Source organism: Centroberyx affinis, unplaced genomic scaffold (genome assembly GCF_046629955.1).
Source record: "Centroberyx affinis isolate AG114_WGS23_722 - 3 ecotype Tasmania unplaced genomic scaffold, CSIRO-AGI_Caff_v1 ptg002302l_1, whole genome shotgun sequence".
Classification (NCBI taxonomy): domain Eukaryota; kingdom Metazoa; phylum Chordata; class Actinopteri; order Beryciformes; family Berycidae; genus Centroberyx; species Centroberyx affinis.
The window spans coordinates 37,501-57,265 of record NW_027280575.1 but is presented as its reverse complement, the minus strand read 5'-3'; the positions used below and the strand labels follow the sequence as shown (position 1 = coordinate 57,265).

Here is a 19,765-nt window from a genome sequence, read left to right as displayed (position 1 = left end):
TGAGGACGGAGTTGCAGCCCTAATGATGATGATGATGATGATGATGATGTTATTGGTTTGGTGGAAATGTTAATGGCGGTGGTGATGATTTTGATGACGATGATGGTGATGATGATGTTTGTAATTCTGATGCTGCTGCTGCTGCTGCTGCTGATATTGGTGATGAAGATGACAGTGATGATGATGGCAGTCGTTTCTTCGTCCTTCAGTGAGCTCATGCTGTGTGTGACATCATTACAAGATGACTAACGCTGTGGGGAAATTGTGTTCCGTTCTCCGAGCTGATCTCACTCTCAAGCACAGATCACACCATAAGTCTGACAGCCTCTAATGATGCTGCAGATATAACTTGTATATAGACTGAAAACTTTTTAAAGTATACTGTAAATCTATATAGAGTCTAATATATTGTATATCATGATGTTTTGGGTTTTTTTTCTTTGTATTAAAGGAAAAATCCACTCTGTTAAACTGTTAAAAACAACTATTGTGCATTTCTGGGTCCATTTTGTTGTTTGGTGATATTTTGTTTAATTTCCGTGGATCACTGGCCAAATGTAGACAATGTCATGTCACACTGTGATAAATCATCAATGATAAACATCAGGTTTTGGTGTCAGTCCCTCCGAATCAAAGAGCTAGGGCTTTTTTCTAGAGCCGCCATTTTGTACCGACGTTCAACAATCATACAGCGAGAAATCCATCATAGAAGAGGCAGAGAGACCTAATAGACCAGAATGCAATGCAGCCACAAAACAGGTTGAGTTTCGAGTTAAGGGGACAGACTCTCATTTTGTGTCAACTGGAAAACCTTGCTGTCTCACTATTATTATGCTATCAGTACTGATATCGCTCTCTCTCTCCGCCTACACATATAACCCACAGCTGAAAGACAAGTTCAAGTCTGTTCACTGGGGGTTGTCGGAAGGCATTCTGGGAAATGAAGGCAATCCTGAACTGAAGTAGAAGCAGATGAGGCAGGTTGAGGGGAAAGTGGGTTCACCAAAAAAGTCAACAAAGTAACTCCTGGATGCAATGCATTGAACATCTCAGATTGAAGATATGTTTAGTCGTGTAAGAGTATCGGAGGGTGGATTTTTCCTCTAATGTCGAGACTTTTAAGGATCAATAACAAAAAACCCAACCTGCTTCCTGTGTGAGAAACACCTAGAAATGCGATGAAAACAGATGCGCACGTTTAACCTGTAACATCACATGAAGGACTGCAGCCGCGCTCACCAGTGTTACTCAATAATAAAACCATTCTCACTTGTCCTCCCAGCGCCCGGGCTTACATCCCTGCAAATTAAACCTGACCAGCGCCCTTCCATTTGCAGTAAGTGGAAGCAAGGGGTCTGCCAAGTGCTTGGACGGGCACTTAGAAGAAAATGCCATTATCATTCACTTCACATCATCAAGCTTGGGAGAGGTCCAGTTCAAGATGATTCATCAGAAACTAACAATTTTACCAGGATTTTACGGAAATACATAATTCACCGTCTAACTAAGGCTTAAGTATTGGGTATTACAATGCAGAGAGAGTGTTGGGCGGGGCTGCAGGCTGAGTGTAACACTGCTCAAGTTCAATACTGTACTTTCCACCCTCTTCTTCCTTTGTGGTGTCTTTGAGAGTGCTAAAAATAACTACCACTTCTGATGAAAACTATGCATTCAAGCTGATAGTCACACAGATAAAAATGCATACAGAGGCCGTGGAACAGTAAGCCTCTGAAACACATGCAACTTGATTCAACTTGATTCAACTTGATACACTCTTCCTCAGGCGGTGCAAAGGAGCGTCTCGCCCCACAAACACTGGCAGCCGGGACCGTGTGAACATACCAGAGGTCCGGGGTTTCTGTGGCTCGCAGACCCCCTGTGGTTTGAATTAGAGGGGATTACAACTCTCGGCAACAAAAGACACCTCTCCATTCCCTCGGCTGGTTTTTGTGCTATCTGCTCCTCTCTCTCCCTAGCCAGGGCCAATTGGTCGGAGAAGTGACACTGCCAACTAGAAGTGGCTCCTTTGTGCTCTCAACCCATACAGAAGGTATAAAATAGACATTTATCAACTGCTTGTAAAGATTTTATATAGCTCGTATAACATCATACAAACTAGCCTTCTTATCTTGTCTCTGTTTTTATTATTATACAGTAAAATACACTACTTTATTTTATGTTTATGTATTTTGTCCCCTTTTCCCCCCAGTTCCCCATCAATGCCCAAGTGGCATTTTGCCTCTTGCCAGGGCGTCATTGTAAATAACATAATAATTAAATAATAACTAAATAATAAACAATGTTCTAAATTGACATGTCTAGTTAAGTAAGGGTTAAACATATAAAATACAAATTATAGAATGTTGTTTGCTGCTTTATTTTAAAATGACAGGATATTATAATGAGACAAATCCTAAGTGGATTTATGAATGGTAAAAATAAATTGTAAATATAATTAATAATTCAGATTGATGGGATTAGAGAGAGAGAGGGAAAGAGAGAGAGAGAGAGAGAGAGAGAGAGAGAGATGTGGGAAGGAACTAAGAAGCCAACTTCTACTCTTCACCGGAGGTTACTTTTACTTTTAAGTTACTTTAAGTTACTACTCCAGGATATGTAAAAGCAAATACAACTTTTACTGCACCACATTAAGACCAATCTGATGTGGAGAAAAGCCTTGCATGCCAAACAGCAGCCAAACAGAGGAAGCACACTGACCCACAGATGCTATTAGTGCTACTGAACATAGAGCACTTCTTAACACCGCATTTAAAAGAATAAAATATATGTATTGAGCATATACTTTTGATACCAAAGTGCATGTAAGATCAAAGGGCATTCACTTTTACATGATTAAAGGGGTTGAGCTGCCTCTTTCTGCACTGGGGAGAGAGAGAGAGAGGGGGGGGGGGAAGGGAGGTGGGGTGGTGGTGTTAAGCAGATACTACAGTAACTGGAAAGGAGATCCAGTTTACTGGAATGATGCCACGTTCACATTACTCACCAGATGATTCACTTGCCCTGTGAGCTATTAATGACCTGACATGTAGTGAAGGATTGAGATCACCCAGAAAGGTGGGTAAAAAAAATAAAAAAAGGCCGGCCGGCGGTTATCTTCAGACCCTCAGACAGGCTGCGCTCCACTGTTATGTAAGCTCCTGTAAGATAATGCTGTACAGCAGGCCAATGATCTACAGTCCAACATCTGTTATCATCAACTTCTGCCTTTCAGGATTGTGATGTTTCTGGGTTTGGTGGGCCTGATCGGGGGCTCCCAAACTAATGTAAAAAAAACCCCATATAGACAGACTACAGAGCCCCATTTAATAAAGGCTGATTATATTGAAGGTGGGGTAAAAACTAGAGTCTAGAGTGAAACCTCTAACAACACAACTTATTATACATTCGCTCCTGGTGCTAACTAGGGCTGGGCGATAATTCAATATTATCATTTATCATCTGTCAGTGGAATTATATCGTGGTGATATGGTGATTTTGGGATATCGTGACACACAATTAAGCTGTCTAAACTGATGGTAACAAGAACATTTTATTTTAAAACTCAAAAACAAAATGAGATATGAAACATTTTAAGGAATATTTGAAAATTTCAGTTTTGTTTGACATTACACATAACATTACCATTCGGTTCAATGGGATGAACATTAATTTGATTATATTTAACATGTGATTTTGCATATGTGAACCATATCGTGATATATATCAATATCGTGAATATCATGATATTGATTTCAACCATATCGCCCAGCCTTAGTGCTAACGTATGGTGAATACAATAATATGCTAATCAAACTAATCCCCTATTTGCTTGGGACCCCCTTGAACCCTCTCAGGACCCCTATGGGTTTAGGGCAAGGAGGCTTTAGGGATAGGGATGAATAGGGGATAGAGGGATATATGCCCGGACATATGCAATAATGATTAACCCCTCCCTCCCAAAAAAACAAAACAAAAACAAACAAAACCCAACAAAACAAACACAAACCCTATTGGGTGTACTGTCTCTTTAAGAGCTGTCAGCGCTCGGTCCTCTGCTAGCCGCCGCTGCTTGTTATTTTGTGCAACAAGATGGCTGTCGTTCCTGAGAACAGAGTCCTCTCCTTCAGCGTTTTTAAATGGAGCTCTTACTCCTCCACATATTTACCTGAGTGAGTAATGCGCCTATTAACTGGCCGGGGGTATGCATTGGTTTTCGCAGTTACAGGTGGTCTTTATCGCCCCGGTGCACCCAGTGTTTCCCCGGCTGGCCTGTCTGGCCTAGCTCGTCTGCGATCCGAGCCAGCTAACGTTAGCTTTGTCAGTAACATTAGTGGCGTTTGGTTTGTGTACGCCAGCCGCCCGATCGTCATATGGTCGTTGATCAGTTGAAGCTTCTACGTTAAAGACAAGCGCACAGCGGATTATTTATCAGATAAGATCATGATAAACATTTCGCAGGAACCTCCAGATAATTGTCAATATTGTTTAGATTGGTAAATAATACTATCTTTGTTGTGCACTGTAGCTCCGCCGGAGACTGAGAGTCAATATTTCTGGTTTCACTATATTTTCCTCTATTTATAGAAGAGTTTTGGTTTCGATATGGATTAACGTTGCCAGCATTCAGTTACCAAAACACACTAGTAGCTCCTTACATTGTTGACAACTTCAGACTAATCAGTTTAAACAGCACCGCCTTTTCTAATTTGATTCAGCCTTATGACAAGCCGGTAGCAAGTTAATCCTAAACGAACGTCTACTACTAGCTACCTCCCGACTCAGAGCTAAAGTAGATATCGTTATCTAACCAGAGCTCTGCATTAGCAACATGGGCTAACCAGCTTGTTTACAAGCTACATAAAATCTGATGTTATCAAACGACCCGTCAACCGTGATAGCTTGGTTATGTAAATAAGCACTCCTGGATGCTATAATTATTAAGCTTAGTCACCCATAGTTTTAGAGTATTTGCCTGTTGCTGATTCAGGACTCAAGATCATTTTAGCTCTAGCTAACAACAGCTAGCTAGCTGATAGTAGTATAATTCCACAATAGATTCATTGCAGCTGCTAGCACAATCTAGGACTATCTATATAAGTAAGCACATTGTTATAGGATCCCATTACAGCTAGGTTACACAAACACACACACACACACACACCTCTGATTCAGTTCTTCTCACCCTACAGTGTTTTGTGATTACTGTGCATGTTAATATGTTGTGAAGCTTTAATGTAGCGTTTTTGTAATGTGTATTTTGTGTCTCAGGTTTGTGTTGCTGTTGTGATGGTTTAACTTCACTCTGGGATAAATAAAGTAACTGTCTGCCTGTCTGTTTATCTATCTGACTTGTGTTTATAGGAATATCTTGGTGGACAAACCTAATGATCAGTCTTCTAGATGGTCTTCTGAGAGCAACTACCCACCACAGGTAGGCCTGCTGTTGTCCAGACACACCGTCTCAATAAAATTTTTCAGGTCATTATAGGAATAGATGATTGCATACAGCAGTTACTTGTACTAAGTTATGCTCTTAGGAGGAATCTTGTTAGTTTAGCCACTACAGACGCTTTCCCTGCCATCTTTTCCCTAACCTCTCAAGTCCCTGAATATCTGGTATCCACCTTATACTTTGGTACAGTCATCTTGACTGTCAGGTAGTGATAGTACAGACTACAGCTCTGCAGACCTGTAATTTCCATTCTTTTAGTGCCGTCCCAACGATGCACAGGTCTGTCGACGCGTCTGCCTTCTTCGGACGATGAAAAAGTTGTTTCTCGCCTTGTCTCTTGAACTCAATGACCTACTGCAGCAAACACTGTGGCAGGCAGGCAGATTCTGAGGTTAGAACTGAAAGTTTGTGTTGTACGGCAAGCGGAAATGAAGCGTTTCAAAACAATGGTTAACCACTCACCAGCGGACGCGAGCATGGCAGCTACAACACTTTTACAATGTGCAGGTGTAAGGCAGCAGGGTGGTGTAGTGATTAGGGTTGTGATTAGGCCGTGTCAGCAAGCGTCTTGCCTGATGAAATGTCTTTGAGCAAGATCGCAGAATCCCTACCAGCTTTAGGAGCGCTGCTCTGTAGCTGAACCTGACCAAGCAGAAATACATATTTCTCTCTCAGGGATCAATAGACCTTTTTCACAAATATGGCTGACGTACTTCCGCAGGATATAGGCCTACATCGGTTCTCACCATTGGCAGCAATGTTAAGAAACTTTCTGTCGCCTCCAGCTCTGTCTGTAATCACTTATTTTGTGTTTCAATATAGCTTATAACACAATACAGGTGTTGTCATTGATATGTCTTTAAGTTTCTGTTGTCAGATGACTGCACAACTATAAAAAAGTGACGTGATTTAGGGTAACAAAATGCTAACAGCCCAGACATTACTGTTAGCTTTGGTTAGCCAGTTAGCATTTTGTGACCCTCAATCACATTGTCACATTTGTCTGACAACAGAAACAGAAAGCTATGTCAGTGACAACATCTGTATTGTGTTACAAGCTATATTGAAACACAAAATAATGATCACAGGCAGAGAACGTCAGCCATGTTTGAAAAAGGCAAACTGTGGCATTGCCCCAGACATGAGAATCACATTGCTGATATTCTTTGTACCTCCTCTGTGAATTAAAACAAAGAGTGGGCCTCAGATCTGTAAATGATGTCCTTGGCAGCATGAGTCGCCATGAGAGCCTGATGGGAGGACCAGGCTGTATTATCACATATGTTGCCTCATGACACACAGGGGCAATGTTGAAAGACCAAGATCAATACCTGAGAGAGGAGTAAAAAAAGTCAATAGAGCTGTGTCTATTTTTCATCGATCGGAAGGGTTTAAGATAAATTCATGTCAGAAAACTTGTAAATCACATTGGATTTCGCCGTTAAACTTTCACCACGGATTAATATTGATGAAGGCTTTCTGGAAATGGATTGCAATTGGTAGAATACACAGCCACACGATGTTAGGCACATCTTTTATTGGAGAGGATGTGAAATCATTGGTCTCCAGGGTTTGCTGAAAGCCCGCTTCCGTGTGGCACATTTAATCAGTGTTCTGGTCTGTGGTCGCCACTCTGTCCTAATGGACCCCAGGGATTTGTTGTTAAATGTTCTGTCTTGTTAGCACACCAGTGACAGGTGGATGCGGCTCATAGATTGCATGTAATGCCACTTACCTGAAGCAGCAGATTGACCCCGCTGTAGTGGTTTAGATAATGAATAAATCTTTTCACAGTGGCTGGTCTTCCATAAGCGGCCGGCAATTTCCATGGTACTCCAGGCACACTAATAACTTAATATCTGTCCTTCTTCTTTTTTTTTTCTGCGCTCTTTCCCCTCCAGTACTTAATATTGAAGTTGGAAAGGCCGGCAATTGTTCAGAGCATCACCTTCGGGAAGTATGAGAAGACTCATGTTTGCAACCTGAAGAAGTTCAAAGTGTTTGGTGGAATGAGTGAAGAGAACATGACAGAGCTTCTGTCCAGGTGAGAGAGAGAGAGGATGCAGTGATAGAGATGTGACTGTTTATGCAAGTTGAGTCCAACCTTTTGCTTTCAAAAGCCAATTAGGATAGGAATTTAAATTGCCAACTTTTGATTTCTCATATATTCTGTTTTTGTGTTTGTGCATATCTGATAAAACCCAGTCCTCGTGGAAACTGCTGCCATTTATATTAGCACACAGTTGGGGTAAAAGTTAATATTGGATGTAATACTAATACTAGACCTCTGGCAAATCTCTGATACCGTATGACGTAGTCAGTGCAGGAAGCTAATTTATCTTGGTAATCTGTGAATCACGCTATACCATTTGCCATGCAGTTCCACTATTTTACCAGAGAGACTGATGTTTTTCTTTTTCTTTTAAGTATTGGAAAAGAAAAAATCAGTCGGTGACAAATGACTTTGGGTTAATCACCAAAGTGAGTCAGTACTAGAGTAGCCAACATTTACCAGCATTTGGCTGGTGGTAGTTCCCCCCCCCCACGGTAAGTAATGTACATTGTGAAACAGCTGCATCATCTCCATCCTCTTCCTCTTCCTGCCAGTGGCCTTAAGAATGACTACAACAAGGAGACGTTCACCTTAAAGCACAAGATCGATGAGCAGATGTTTCCCTGCAGATTTGTCAAAATAGGTGAGAGTTCAAATGGTGTGGCACTTGTGTGTGTGGTCTCTGTTAGCCTTAAAATAATGGAAGAGGGTATATTTTGATGAAATAGTCAAAACATTGGCTGCACAGTTCTAAAGTGATAATGCCTATTATCTTGCTAGATATGGTAATCACGATTACAAAGTATTGCTAACATGCCAATATTGTACGATTAACTGTGGAGACTGAAATTTCAGTAGATGATTATAGAAGATTAAGTGCACAGTCATAGTCAAAACATACAAATAAATAAACTGTCTTCTCATTCTGTCCTCCGTCTCCTCGTTTTTCGCCTCAGTGCCTCTGATGTCCTGGGGCCCAAGTTTTAACTTCAGCATCTGGTACATTGAGCTGCATGGCATTGAAGATCCTGATGTGGTGCAGCCCTGCCTTAACTGGTACAGCAAGGTAAGCACCCGAGGGTAGAGAAGTGTGCCTGGACTGGAAGATTACTGGTCTGAATTTTTAATAATGGGAAAATTTGAGAAAGGTGAGCTACTACAACAACTACTGCTGAGGTGTCCATTAACAAGGCAAGGGCTTTAGCAAGGTAACTTGGTGCGATCACACTTAGAGTTTTTCTTCCGTCCAAACCATAGTGGAAAAGTTCACTTTGTTGTGTTTTTTGTATTTGGTTCGTTTAGGTTCTCACTGCCCAATTACAAGCAAAGCAGGGTTTGTAAACAAAAGTCACATGGACTCACATGTAGCTTGTTTATTAGACAGAGTTTCTGTAACCTGTCATCCTGCCAGGTTTGAGATTTCCTATTCCAGTCCCTGTAACTTTAGCTAAGCATGATGGACTTGTCTGTACTCTTCACTGAAATTTACACTCTCTGGTGTTCATACCAGTTAAGAACACGTGAAGAAATACCAGAATATGAGCATCAGTCCAGACTGCAGTTTGACCTTGATACATTTTGTTATGCTGGGCTTTCCAAGCATAAGGAACTGCTGGCTATCAAATGTCAACATCCATCTCCTTATACCCATAAAGCCCTGCGCTTTGGAGTCGTTTCCTGTAATTGGTTCGGATTACGTTCTCACTCCTAACACTGAATGTGAAACAGGGTGTTGTTGAAGAAGGATAAAGGTCAAAAACTTCTTCTTAGACCACAGACGCATGCATGAACACACACTCTGAGGTCCTGGGGTTAGTTAGATGGGGAGAGGATTGCTGTTTATTTGAGTATCGTTAACAGCTGGGTAGAGTCACAGGACTGATCCGTCCTGTACCACTGTCTCCCTGACCCTGTAGTACAGAGAACAGGAAGCCATCCGCCTTTGCCTCAAGCACTTCCGGCAGCATAACTACACGGAGGCCTTCGAGTCGCTGCAGAAGAAGACCCGGATAGCGCTGGAGCACCCGATGCTCACCCACCTGCACGACCGGCTGGTGCTGCGCGGAGACTTCGACGCCTGCGAGGAGCTCATCGACAAAGCTGTGAGAGGTACCGCACTCAAGCCCACCAAACTTAAATTAATCGTGAAAGGCTGCTGCTGAGTTAAAGGTTACCCTGATCTTTTTAATGCGTTTTTGGGAATGACAGATAAAGAATCACGTCTTGGCGGTGACAGTTAATTACAAAAAAAACTGGTGTTTATGCCTGGTCTCTGCTTGCGCTAATGAGAATTTCACTGTGTTTGACCCTCTTCTTTCTTTTGCTAGACGGGTTGTTTAACCAGTATATCAGCCAGCAGGAGTACAAGCCCAGGTGGAGTCAGATCATCCCGAAATGCAACAAAGGTACAAGCGCCCAAGAAACCAACCGAGACGACATGAACAGTGAGACCATCTATTCAAGCAGGGAATCTTCCCGATCTGTCAGACATTTCAGTTCCCTGCTGAAGCCTGTAGCCCTGCAGCTAAAAAGAAATGCCTCCTTCCCCCCTCTTTTCACCCTGTTGTCGGCCCTCTACTCCTCCCATCATTCCACCCGTTCTCCATTTTCTTCTCTCTCTCTCTCTCTCTCTCCTTTACGTTTCATGTCCATCGCTCTCTCACACTCATACCCCATCCTTCTCTCCTCCTTCGCCTCCTCTCCCCAGGTGACGGCGACGACAACCGGCCAGGCATGAGGGGAGGACACCAAATGGTCATAGACGTCCAGACGGGTGAGACCAGCTCAGCCAGTGTTATGACTTGGCCTTTTAACCGGCGTTATGACTCACATCCCCTCACAACGCGGAGATCCATCGCTGTTTAATCAAATTAAAGCCCCCCCTCCTCTCCTCCAAAACAAAACTGGCCTGAGGGTATTTCTAAACGAGCGCATTAATCATGGCTATTGTTTTGTTTGAGACACACAACTATTGTTTTTACAGCATTTGGCAACGCTTTAGGTGGTGTACTTCCCCGCTGGCCATCTGAAAGACAAAAGCCTGCATTGTATGTGTGTGTGAGTGTGTGTGTGAGCAAGAGAGAGAGAGGGAGAGAGTGATGCAGTGTCTGCATATTGTGTGAGAGCTGTGAGAAGGCCTTGCATCCCTCTGCTCTGTGTCTCGGGCCTCACACACTGAGTTCAGTGTTTGGGTAGCGTTAGTGGATGTTCGGTTCAAACGCGCTGCAGTAACCCGTCGGCTCGGGGTTCGCCTGCCCCTCCCAGGCCCTGCAGCCACACATGTGGTTACAATCCACTGAACATGAGGATCACCGCAGAGAGGGCACGATCCCAAACGGCGCGTTGTTGTTTTTTAAACAGTCATCGTAGTCCACAATGGCTACATTTACATGCATACTAATAATTCAATCAAACTGATGTAAAAGTGCAATAAGTCAGATTTTTACTGCCCCAAGCCACACAACCATATTATATCTGCGGTGGGTTGATAGGGTTTTTTAATCAATACCAGTGACTGTACGAATGCTTTCTGGCTTTCAAAATTCACTTTTCAACCCGTACTCTGTTGTGGATTTGCAACACCATCGGAGGAACTTATTTCCTCCTGCACAAGTCTCTAATACAGCCCCAACCCGCCACAACTCCCGTCCCTTTGAGCTACAGTGGCCTGTAACTGCCATAAACAATAAAGTCACAATTTTACCATAGAGACGAGTAAACTAGCCAATTAGAGCTGGATCTCTGCTCAGAAACGTCTAGTTAAAAGGTAATATATCACAATAAATCAAGTGTCTTCCAACGCTTGAAATGAAAATGTGTTTTCGGAGAAGTGAAATGCCAACGGGTGGGGAGTTTTAGTTCCAAAAAAACAAGAGTACAGGCTAGAAAATGAGTTTTGAAAGCCAGAAATCTCAGCACATGGTGAAGTAATCGCATTTGTATCATCATTTGTATTGATCAACAACCGTATCGACTCCACAGATATGTTATGGTCATGCTGTGCTTGTAATTTATAGTATTTCAGGCAGTAAACATCTTACTTATTTCGCCTTTAATCAGAGAATGTTCGTGATTGGTGTAATCGGTGCCTGGGCAACATACCCACATTTCTTCTCAATCTTTTGACAAATATGGCCATTAAGTCTGATTTCATTCAGTTTTTAAAATGTGTGTGTGTGTGTGTGTGTGTGTGTGTGTGTGTGTGTGTGTGTGTGTGTGTGTGTGTGTGTGTGTGTGTGTGTGTGTGTGTGTGTGTGTGTGTGTGTGTGTGTGTGTGTGTGTGTGTGTGTGTGTGTGTGTGTGTGTGTGTGTGTGTGTGTGTGTGTGTGTGTGTGTGTGTGTGTGTGTGTGTGTGTGTGTTAAAAAGGTCACAGAGGAAGTGACCGGGATGCAGCGGCGGTGTGTTTATCTACTCAAATGGTTCATGGCTCATGACTCATGCATGAGTACATTACATCTTCCGCTTTCATCTAACACTGAGAATAGTATCGCTTGCAACATTATTTTTTTTGTCTGATATGGAGACACCGCAGGCTTAATCTCATTGCGTCACATCCTTTTGAGTCAGTATACCAGACAAAACTAAATCCAGCTTATTGTGGGAAATTGTCTTGCTGGTAACCATGTAAATGCTTTAATTAAAGCTTAATCTGATTATTCACAGTAAGTGGATTACTGCATGAGTGTAAATGTACCAAGTGAGTACTGCAGTTTCTTCTGAGTAAACGGCTGGTGGAGCGCTCGAGCTCGGCTGGCTGCTGGCACCGCCCGTTGAAACAGAAGGCGTCTGCACATGACAAGCAGAGGTTCGATGTTGCGGAGCTGAAGTTTGAACACGATCCACTTGTTGACCGGTGTTTTCTGCGCTGTCCTGCAGAGACGGTGTACCTGTTCGGGGGTTGGGACGGCACACAGGACCTGGCTGACTTCTGGGCTTACAGCGTTCAGGAGAACCAGTGGGCCTGCATCTCCAGAGACACCGAGAAAGAGGTGAGAGAGACGGGGAAGGCTGAGGGAGATAGACGATAATGATGGTGATGATTTTGAAATGCGGCTGGTTCGGAAAACAATATCTTTTCGCACCACACATATTTTTGATATTGTTTTGTAGGAGTCAAGAGGTTTGGAAAAGCTCCAAAATGTTCGCTTCTTTAGAGTGATGGCACGTATAAATGTTTGACAGAAAATAGTTTACTTTCTCGCATAGTGAAGTGTGCTTTCATTCAATAAAGAAAGGTATTGGAAAAGTTGAATGTGAAGTAGGGTTGCACGATTATGGCTAAAATGCAAGTCTTACTTGCAGTTATAATAATTAAGCATCATCAATGCCTCAACATCTTGATGAATTGAGGAACAAAATTATTGTAGCATGCTTTTGGCATCTTATATTAACATCTTGACTATTTTCAACTACAGTGAACAATCAAATTAAATGAAGTGTTTCAATATTGCGATATGCTAATATTGTGGAAACTTAAATCACTTATGCACAGTTAAGTGTGCAGCTCTAATGTGAGATATTGCACCTGTTTTTGGCATTGAGATAATTTTAACGATGTCTACACCAGTGTTGAAGAAACATTTTTACAACTGTATCTCCCTCTCTCTCTCTCTCTCTCTCTCTCTCTCTCTCTCTCTCTCTCTCTCTCTCTCTCTCTCTATAAATAACCAGAGTGGTCCGAGCGCTCGCTCCTGCCACAAGATGTGCATCGACTCCCAGCGGCGTCAGATCTACACGCTGGGCCGCTACCTCGACTCCAGCGTCCGGAACAGCAAGTCCCTGAAGAGCGACTTCTACCGCTACGACATCGACGCCAACACCTGGACGCTACTGAGCGAGGACACGTCCGCCGACGGAGGGCCGAAGTTGGTGTTTGACCACCAGGTAGCTGGCCTCCCCCTCTCTCTGTTTGTACCATCCTCCTTTTTCTTTTTCGTTTATCTTCCCTCTCAAACACCTTTTACACATAGGGTGTGAATTAGCACCAGCCAAATTCTGGTGAATTTTGGCTGCGGCTGGTAAGCGTCTACTCTTCCAGCCGCCTTGGCAGGTGACCAGCCATTGCACAGAGGTCCTATTCTATTCTAAAAATCATATTTGGCTGGTAAAATATCAGTTTGTATAACTTATTTCCTGCCCAGTTTGCACACCCCACAGCCATAGACGGTTTTGCTTTCATCCAGCAGAAGCCTGCAGGTCTCTGAGTTCCTTTGAGGTATTTGCCAGTTGAGATGTGATTCCCCAGGTCCTTCAAATACACACACTACCTACTCCTGACTTTCTCTTTTTTACCCATTTTTGAAAATAGAATTGAAGCCAAGATTTGCCTAGTATATCTGAGACCTCTCCCAAGTCCAACAGTGGAATACAGAATCTTATCCTGCTGTCCTTTTCTTCACCTCTTCTCCTATCGCTCTTTTGCTTTCTCTCTCTTCCTCTCCGTTTCTTGCCCTCCTCCCCTCCCCTCCCCTCCCTTCCCCCGCAGATGTGCATGGACTCGGAGAAGCACATGATCTACACTTTTGGCGGTCGGATCCTGACGTGTAACGGCAGCGTGGAGGACAGCCGGACGTCGGAGCCTCAGTTCAGCGGCCTGTACGCCTACCACTGCCAGGCCGGAACGTGGAGCCTGCTCCGGGAAGACTCCTGCAACGCCGGGCCGGAGGACGTCCAGTCCCGCATCGGACACTGCATGCTCTTCCATACCGTGAGTCCACCTGTTAGGATAAGGATGCATCATTATGGCTAAAATCCCTCCTAATTATTTTTTGTTGTGAGCTTAATTATTAATCATGTTTATTGGTCTCAGTTATTTCAAGAACAATTTTTTTTTGGTCTTCGTCTTTTTATCTTGATTATTTTCAATTATTGCCGGTGTTCTTAATGAAATTAGATTACATTTTAGGCATTAAACTGATGATCTTATCCAGAGAGACTTAAAATGAGTGAATAAAATTAAACATTTCTATATTCTGTAATTATTAATTATGGAAACTAAATTGGGATATACTAGTATACACAGATCATTCACCATGCAGCATCTGGTACAAAGCAGCTACTTGGTAAGGAGTTTATACTCTATATTTAATGAAGGAAACACTCATAATTGATAGTTTGTTCACTAAGAAGTGTAGTACGAAAAATGTCACTCTTTCCCTTTTGTATCATATCCAGTGTCATAAACGATATGAAATATGCACCAGATTTACTTCAAGGCCTTTTTAAGTTGCCAAAGAAAATGGGAACAGTGGGGAAATGTCAGCTATTCAGAGCGTTGGCGTGAATATCAAACTGACTAGGCTGGCCTCTCTCTTTCTCTCCAGCGGTTGTTCTCACACTCTGTCTTTGCCTCGTTGTTTACCTCCTTCTCTCTTTTCTCTCCGCAGAGGAACCGCTGCCTCTACGTGTTTGGGGGTCAGAGGTCCAAGACGTACCTGAATGATTTCTTCAGCTACGATGTCGACGGAGATCATGTAGAGATAATATCTGATGGTACGAAGAAGGACTCGGGCATGGGTAAGATTGAGCTGCCGTACGTACCAGTAAGTCTCTGTACAGGAGGGAATGTCATGTCAGACAGAAAATCTGGAATTAAAATTTTGGCATTGTCTTCGGGAAACATACCATACCTGACTTAATATAACTTAAAAACGTTTCTAAATCATAAGAGTCCACTGAGCACCAAGAAGCACTTGCGTTTTTAGAGCTGGGTTGTCTGTTCAATCTTCTTCGTTCACTAAAATACACCGTAGGGGGCAGTAGTGAGCAGCGAAAATCTATTTTAAAAGTTGAACTTCACACTGTGAGCAACACGATCAACAAGTCACCAGAAGTCCATTCATGAGCGAACTCGACTGAAGTCTGGACAGCCAACAAGCTTGTTGGCTGAGAAAAGTTGGTCACAGCTGAACTTTTTGCAGTCATCAACTGCCAACAGCCAATTAGATTCCTTCCTTGTTTCCCTAACGATGTGATTTTGTTTCATGAACAATAGTTCCACCTGGCAAGTGGAACTATTGAAGTTGATTACAGCCATTCAAAGCTTCCCAGTTCTCTACAGCTTTTTATTTGAAAGATTGCAGGAATAAACATCTCAAAAACGAGGCTTGGAAAACGTCTGCATCCATCGTTGGGGTCGATGCTAAGCTCTGAAGTATTGTTATTTCTGATTAATGCCTATCTAGTTAGATGAAACATCAAAACAATGTAACGTTAAGGAAGGCAATACTAAAGCAGTGAAAAATCCATGATTTGCCTTTTGAAAACTTTGTAGCTGCAGACTGCAATCAGAGCCTCTCGCACCGCCAACACTCGTTCAGAATCAAGCAACAAATCAACCAAGTCGCTCGCAATGTGAACATGAGGTTAGTTGAGATTCAGACTCGCCTGTCATCGCTGCCAGTCCAGGCTACAGGATGGCGGCCTATACTGCACAGAGCAGGATAGGCTTGAATGAATCTGAATCGCGTTATTCCCCAAATTCAATAAATGTACAGGAATTTATTGTGGTGACAGTGGTTCAGGAGTTTATCAGCAACTCGCATAGTGATATAAGAACATACTGTAGTTGCACACTGCTGCAGGGACAGCAGGACCTCATGTTCAGTGCAAGGGGACAGTACAGGACAGTACAGGACACGCAACAGACTGCAGACCTCACATATCACTCCACATATAAACATCCAGTAACAGCCACTACTGTGAAGATACTGGCTCCATGTACTGCCTCTGTGGGGCAATCAGAGTAAAATCCATGGAGAAAATCAAGCAGACATGGAGAACTGTATCTAGTATTACATCCTGCATCGAGCGTCTCGCATGTTTACATCCAGCCATGAAACGGCTGTTGGGACTCGGTCATTTTCCCTGGAGAGCAATATTGATTTCATCAGACACAGCGATTTTAAATTTAGTCCGGGGCAAATTGATTGTCAGAAATTGCCCACCCACTCTGTTCTGTGGGATTTTAATACGGCCCTATAGGAGGATTTACAACGTCGCTGCTTTGGCACATCGTCTTTAACACAAAACATCTTTCTTCCTTTTCTCACACATGCTCTCTCGCAGTTAAAAGCCTTGCTTGACGCATTTTCTCTCGTCTCTGACACAGAAGTGTGTCGGGCTGCGTGCTTGGCTATGCAAATTCTGACAATGAGCTCCTTTTTAGATGCCGTCAGCTGACTCCTGCGGTCGGGTGCGAGTCTTTTTTGTGTAGCTGCCCCGTTGCCTCATGGGTAAACGTATCTTTTTTTTTTTTTTTTTTCATCAAGGCTGTGGCTCCATTAGACAAAATAAACAACCCCCGACTGTCATGGCAGACATGTCCGCCGCTGCATTGGAAGACTCTTAATGGGCGGGCGCTGTGGGTTCGGACGCCTGCAGAAGGCGATGGCGTCTCTGCGTCTATTAGAGGGGATGTGACAGATTCTCTGCAGCGCCTGGTTAAAAAGCTCCGGCAGCACTCACACACTTCCTGCCCTGACAGACAGATTGACTGAGATCTCTGCCACGCAGTCCGCTCTACCCTAAACACAGTATAAATAGACCTCTGTCTGTCTGCGGACCTCTCGCCTCTGTCTTGTCCGCCCAGCACTGGGGAGGGGGGGAGGGAGGGAGGGAGGGAGAGAGAGAAAGGGGCGAGATGGGAGGGAGAGAGAAAATTTGGACGTGGACATATGAGTGAGAGGGAGAGAAATTGAAAAATTCAAAGCGGTGAGCAAGAGTGAAACAGAGAGCAAGAAAGAACAGAATGTATTTTGGCAGGAAGGAAGCAGCAAGCCCAAACAGTTCTCTCTCTCTCACTCTTTCTCTCTCTGTCCCTCTCTCTCTCTCTCTCTCTCTCTCTCTCTCTCTCTCTCTCTCTCTCTCTCTCTCTATCTTGCTCTCTCGTAATCATTCTCGAATGTTTATGTATGCCGTGGCTTGGGCCAGGCTCGGCGCTGCAACAACATCATCTCTGTCCTGTTCGTTTTCGTCTCATAGCCCCGATCTAATGAGCCCAGCCTCTGTGTGTGGGGGGGGCGCCCAAGTCTGTCGGTCAGTCCGCTCCCTGTCTGTAGCTGGCCTGTCTGTCTGATCCCATCTGGGGTTTTTTTTCTCAAATTAAGTTAATTTAGATTAAATTCGGGCAATTAATTAAACGTTGTCAGTGTTGCCCCGCTGTGCCAGCGCAGGGTAATATTTGAGGTTTAGTCTCTGTGTTACCGTTAAATCAAAATTAATGTGTCAGTATTGGAAGGTAATGATGATGAATAATCCTTGACTGTCTGGCTCTGTGAAGCTTGCTGGAGAAATGACCCTAATTTCCCTGTATTCCCCCATTGAGAAACTCATGAAAAAGATGTTTTAAACTAGCGGGCCTGACTTGGCAGTAATTGGATCAATTCTGTTCTTTTCTTCCTGCGTTAGTAGTGTGTGAAGCTGGTCAGTGCCGGGCCAACAAAGACTTCAGCCTCCATGTTTTTTTGTTTTTTTCCCCTCATTCCTCTGTATGCACACACTGTTTACTTTTTGAAAGGTAACATTTGCCATTTGGGCTTTTATCTAAAATGCCTTTCAGTACCAGGAGTGCAGATGTGTTGGCATGGGTGGCGCCAGTGTCTCCAAAATGTCATGAAATGCACACAGAAAACACTTTATTTAAACAGATTATTTTGGAATTATGTTCCCTTCATAAGCCTCCATTCACACACCTGTTTTCTGTAAAATAAGCATTTAAAATCAGCATTTTCCCTTGTGAGGACTGGAAAATCAATACCAGAGGAAGAAAGTATTTTACAGTCAGACTCTTCAGGACTTTTTGGTTCTTAGTTGGAAAATAAGTACAAAAGCAGAAACACACAGTAGGGCTGCAAAAATTATGGCCAAAATGATACAACCCCAGATCAGAAAAAGTTGTGACAGTATGTTAAATTGAAATTAAAACTGAAAACAGTGATTTGTAAATTATCTTTGACCTGTATTACATTGAAAACAATACAACAGCACATTATTTGATGTTTTACCTCATGAATTTTTATTGTTTTTCTCAAAATAAACACTTATTTCAATTTTGATTCTTGCAACATATTTAAAAAAAAGTTGGGACAGTAAAGCATTTACCACTTTGTAATGTTGCCGTTCCTTTTCACAACACTTAAAAGACGTTTAGGGACTGAAGTTTCAGGTGTAATTTTGTCCCATTCTGCCTGCAAACAAGTCTTAAGCTGTGCAACAGTACAGGGTCTTCGTTGTCGCATTTTGCGTTTCAAAATGCGCCACACATTCTCTATTGGGGACCGGTCGGGACTGCAGGCGGGCCAGTCCAGCACCCGCACCCTCTTCTTCCACAGCCATGCCTTTGTGCAGAATGTGGTTTTGCATTGTCTTGTTGAAATATGCATGGGCGTCCCTGGAAAAGATGTCGTCTTGAAGGCAGCATGTGTTGCTCCAAAATCTCTATGTACTTTTTGGCATTAATGGTGCCATCACAGAAGTGTAAGTTACCTTTGCCAAGGGCACTGACACAACCCCATACCATGACAGACCCTGGCTTTTGGACTTGTTGTTGGTAACAGTCTGGATGGTCCTTTTCTTCTTTGGTCCGGAGCACATGGCGTCCATTTCTTCCAAAAAAAACCATGAAATACTGATTCGTCTGACCACAACACACGTTTCCACTGTGACACGGTCCATCCCAGATGCCTCCCAGCCCAGAGAAGTCGACGGCGCTTCTGGACACGGTTAACATAAGGCTTCCTTTTGGCACAGTAAAGTTTTAACTGGCATTTGTGGATGTAACTACATATTGTAGTGCTTGACAAAGGTTTGCCAAAGTAATCCTGAGCCCATGTGGTTATATCGCTTATAGATGAATGACGGCTCTTGATGCAGTGCCGTGCCGAGAGCACAGTTACTCAGCTTAGGCCTTGCCCTTTACGCACTGAAATCTTTTAATTATCTTATGCACCGTAGAGGGTGAAATATCCAAATCCCTTCCTATATTTCTTTGAGGAACATTGTTTTTAAACATTTCAATAATCTTCTCACGCATTTTGTTGGCAAACTGGTGATCCTCGGCCTATCTTTGCTCCTAAAGGACTAGGCCTTTCCTGGATGCTGCTTTTGTACCAAATCATGATTACAATCACCTGTTGACATCACCCATTTCAAATCACATCATTATTTATTTATTTTACCTCATTACTAGCCCTAAATTGACCCCCGTCCCAACTTTTTTTGGAATGTGATGCAGGCCTGAATGGCAGGAATGGATGTATGT

General features: G+C 43.1%; 1 protein-coding gene across 1 annotated transcript in view; it reads left to right on the top strand.

Moving 5' to 3' along the window:
* Positions 1–4,084: 4,084 nt before the first annotated feature.
* The window catches only part of mkln1 (muskelin 1, intracellular mediator containing kelch motifs), a 23,625-nt gene continuing 7,944 nt past the window's right edge, over positions 4,085–19,765 (top strand). Inside the window, exons 1-12 of the mRNA XM_071532986.1 lie at positions 4,085–4,169; positions 5,362–5,431; positions 7,354–7,496; positions 8,060–8,148; positions 8,462–8,571; positions 9,422–9,614; positions 9,833–9,910; positions 10,213–10,278; positions 12,382–12,494; positions 13,177–13,389; positions 13,991–14,212; positions 14,892–15,021. Coding sequence (XP_071389087.1) covers positions 4,090–4,169; positions 5,362–5,431; positions 7,354–7,496; positions 8,060–8,148; positions 8,462–8,571; positions 9,422–9,614; positions 9,833–9,910; positions 10,213–10,278; positions 12,382–12,494; positions 13,177–13,389; positions 13,991–14,212; positions 14,892–15,021 — 1,507 coding nt within the window. The 5' untranslated portion in view covers positions 4,085–4,089. The remainder of the gene's footprint in view (positions 4,170–5,361; positions 5,432–7,353; positions 7,497–8,059; positions 8,149–8,461; positions 8,572–9,421; positions 9,615–9,832; positions 9,911–10,212; positions 10,279–12,381; positions 12,495–13,176; positions 13,390–13,990; positions 14,213–14,891; positions 15,022–19,765) is intronic.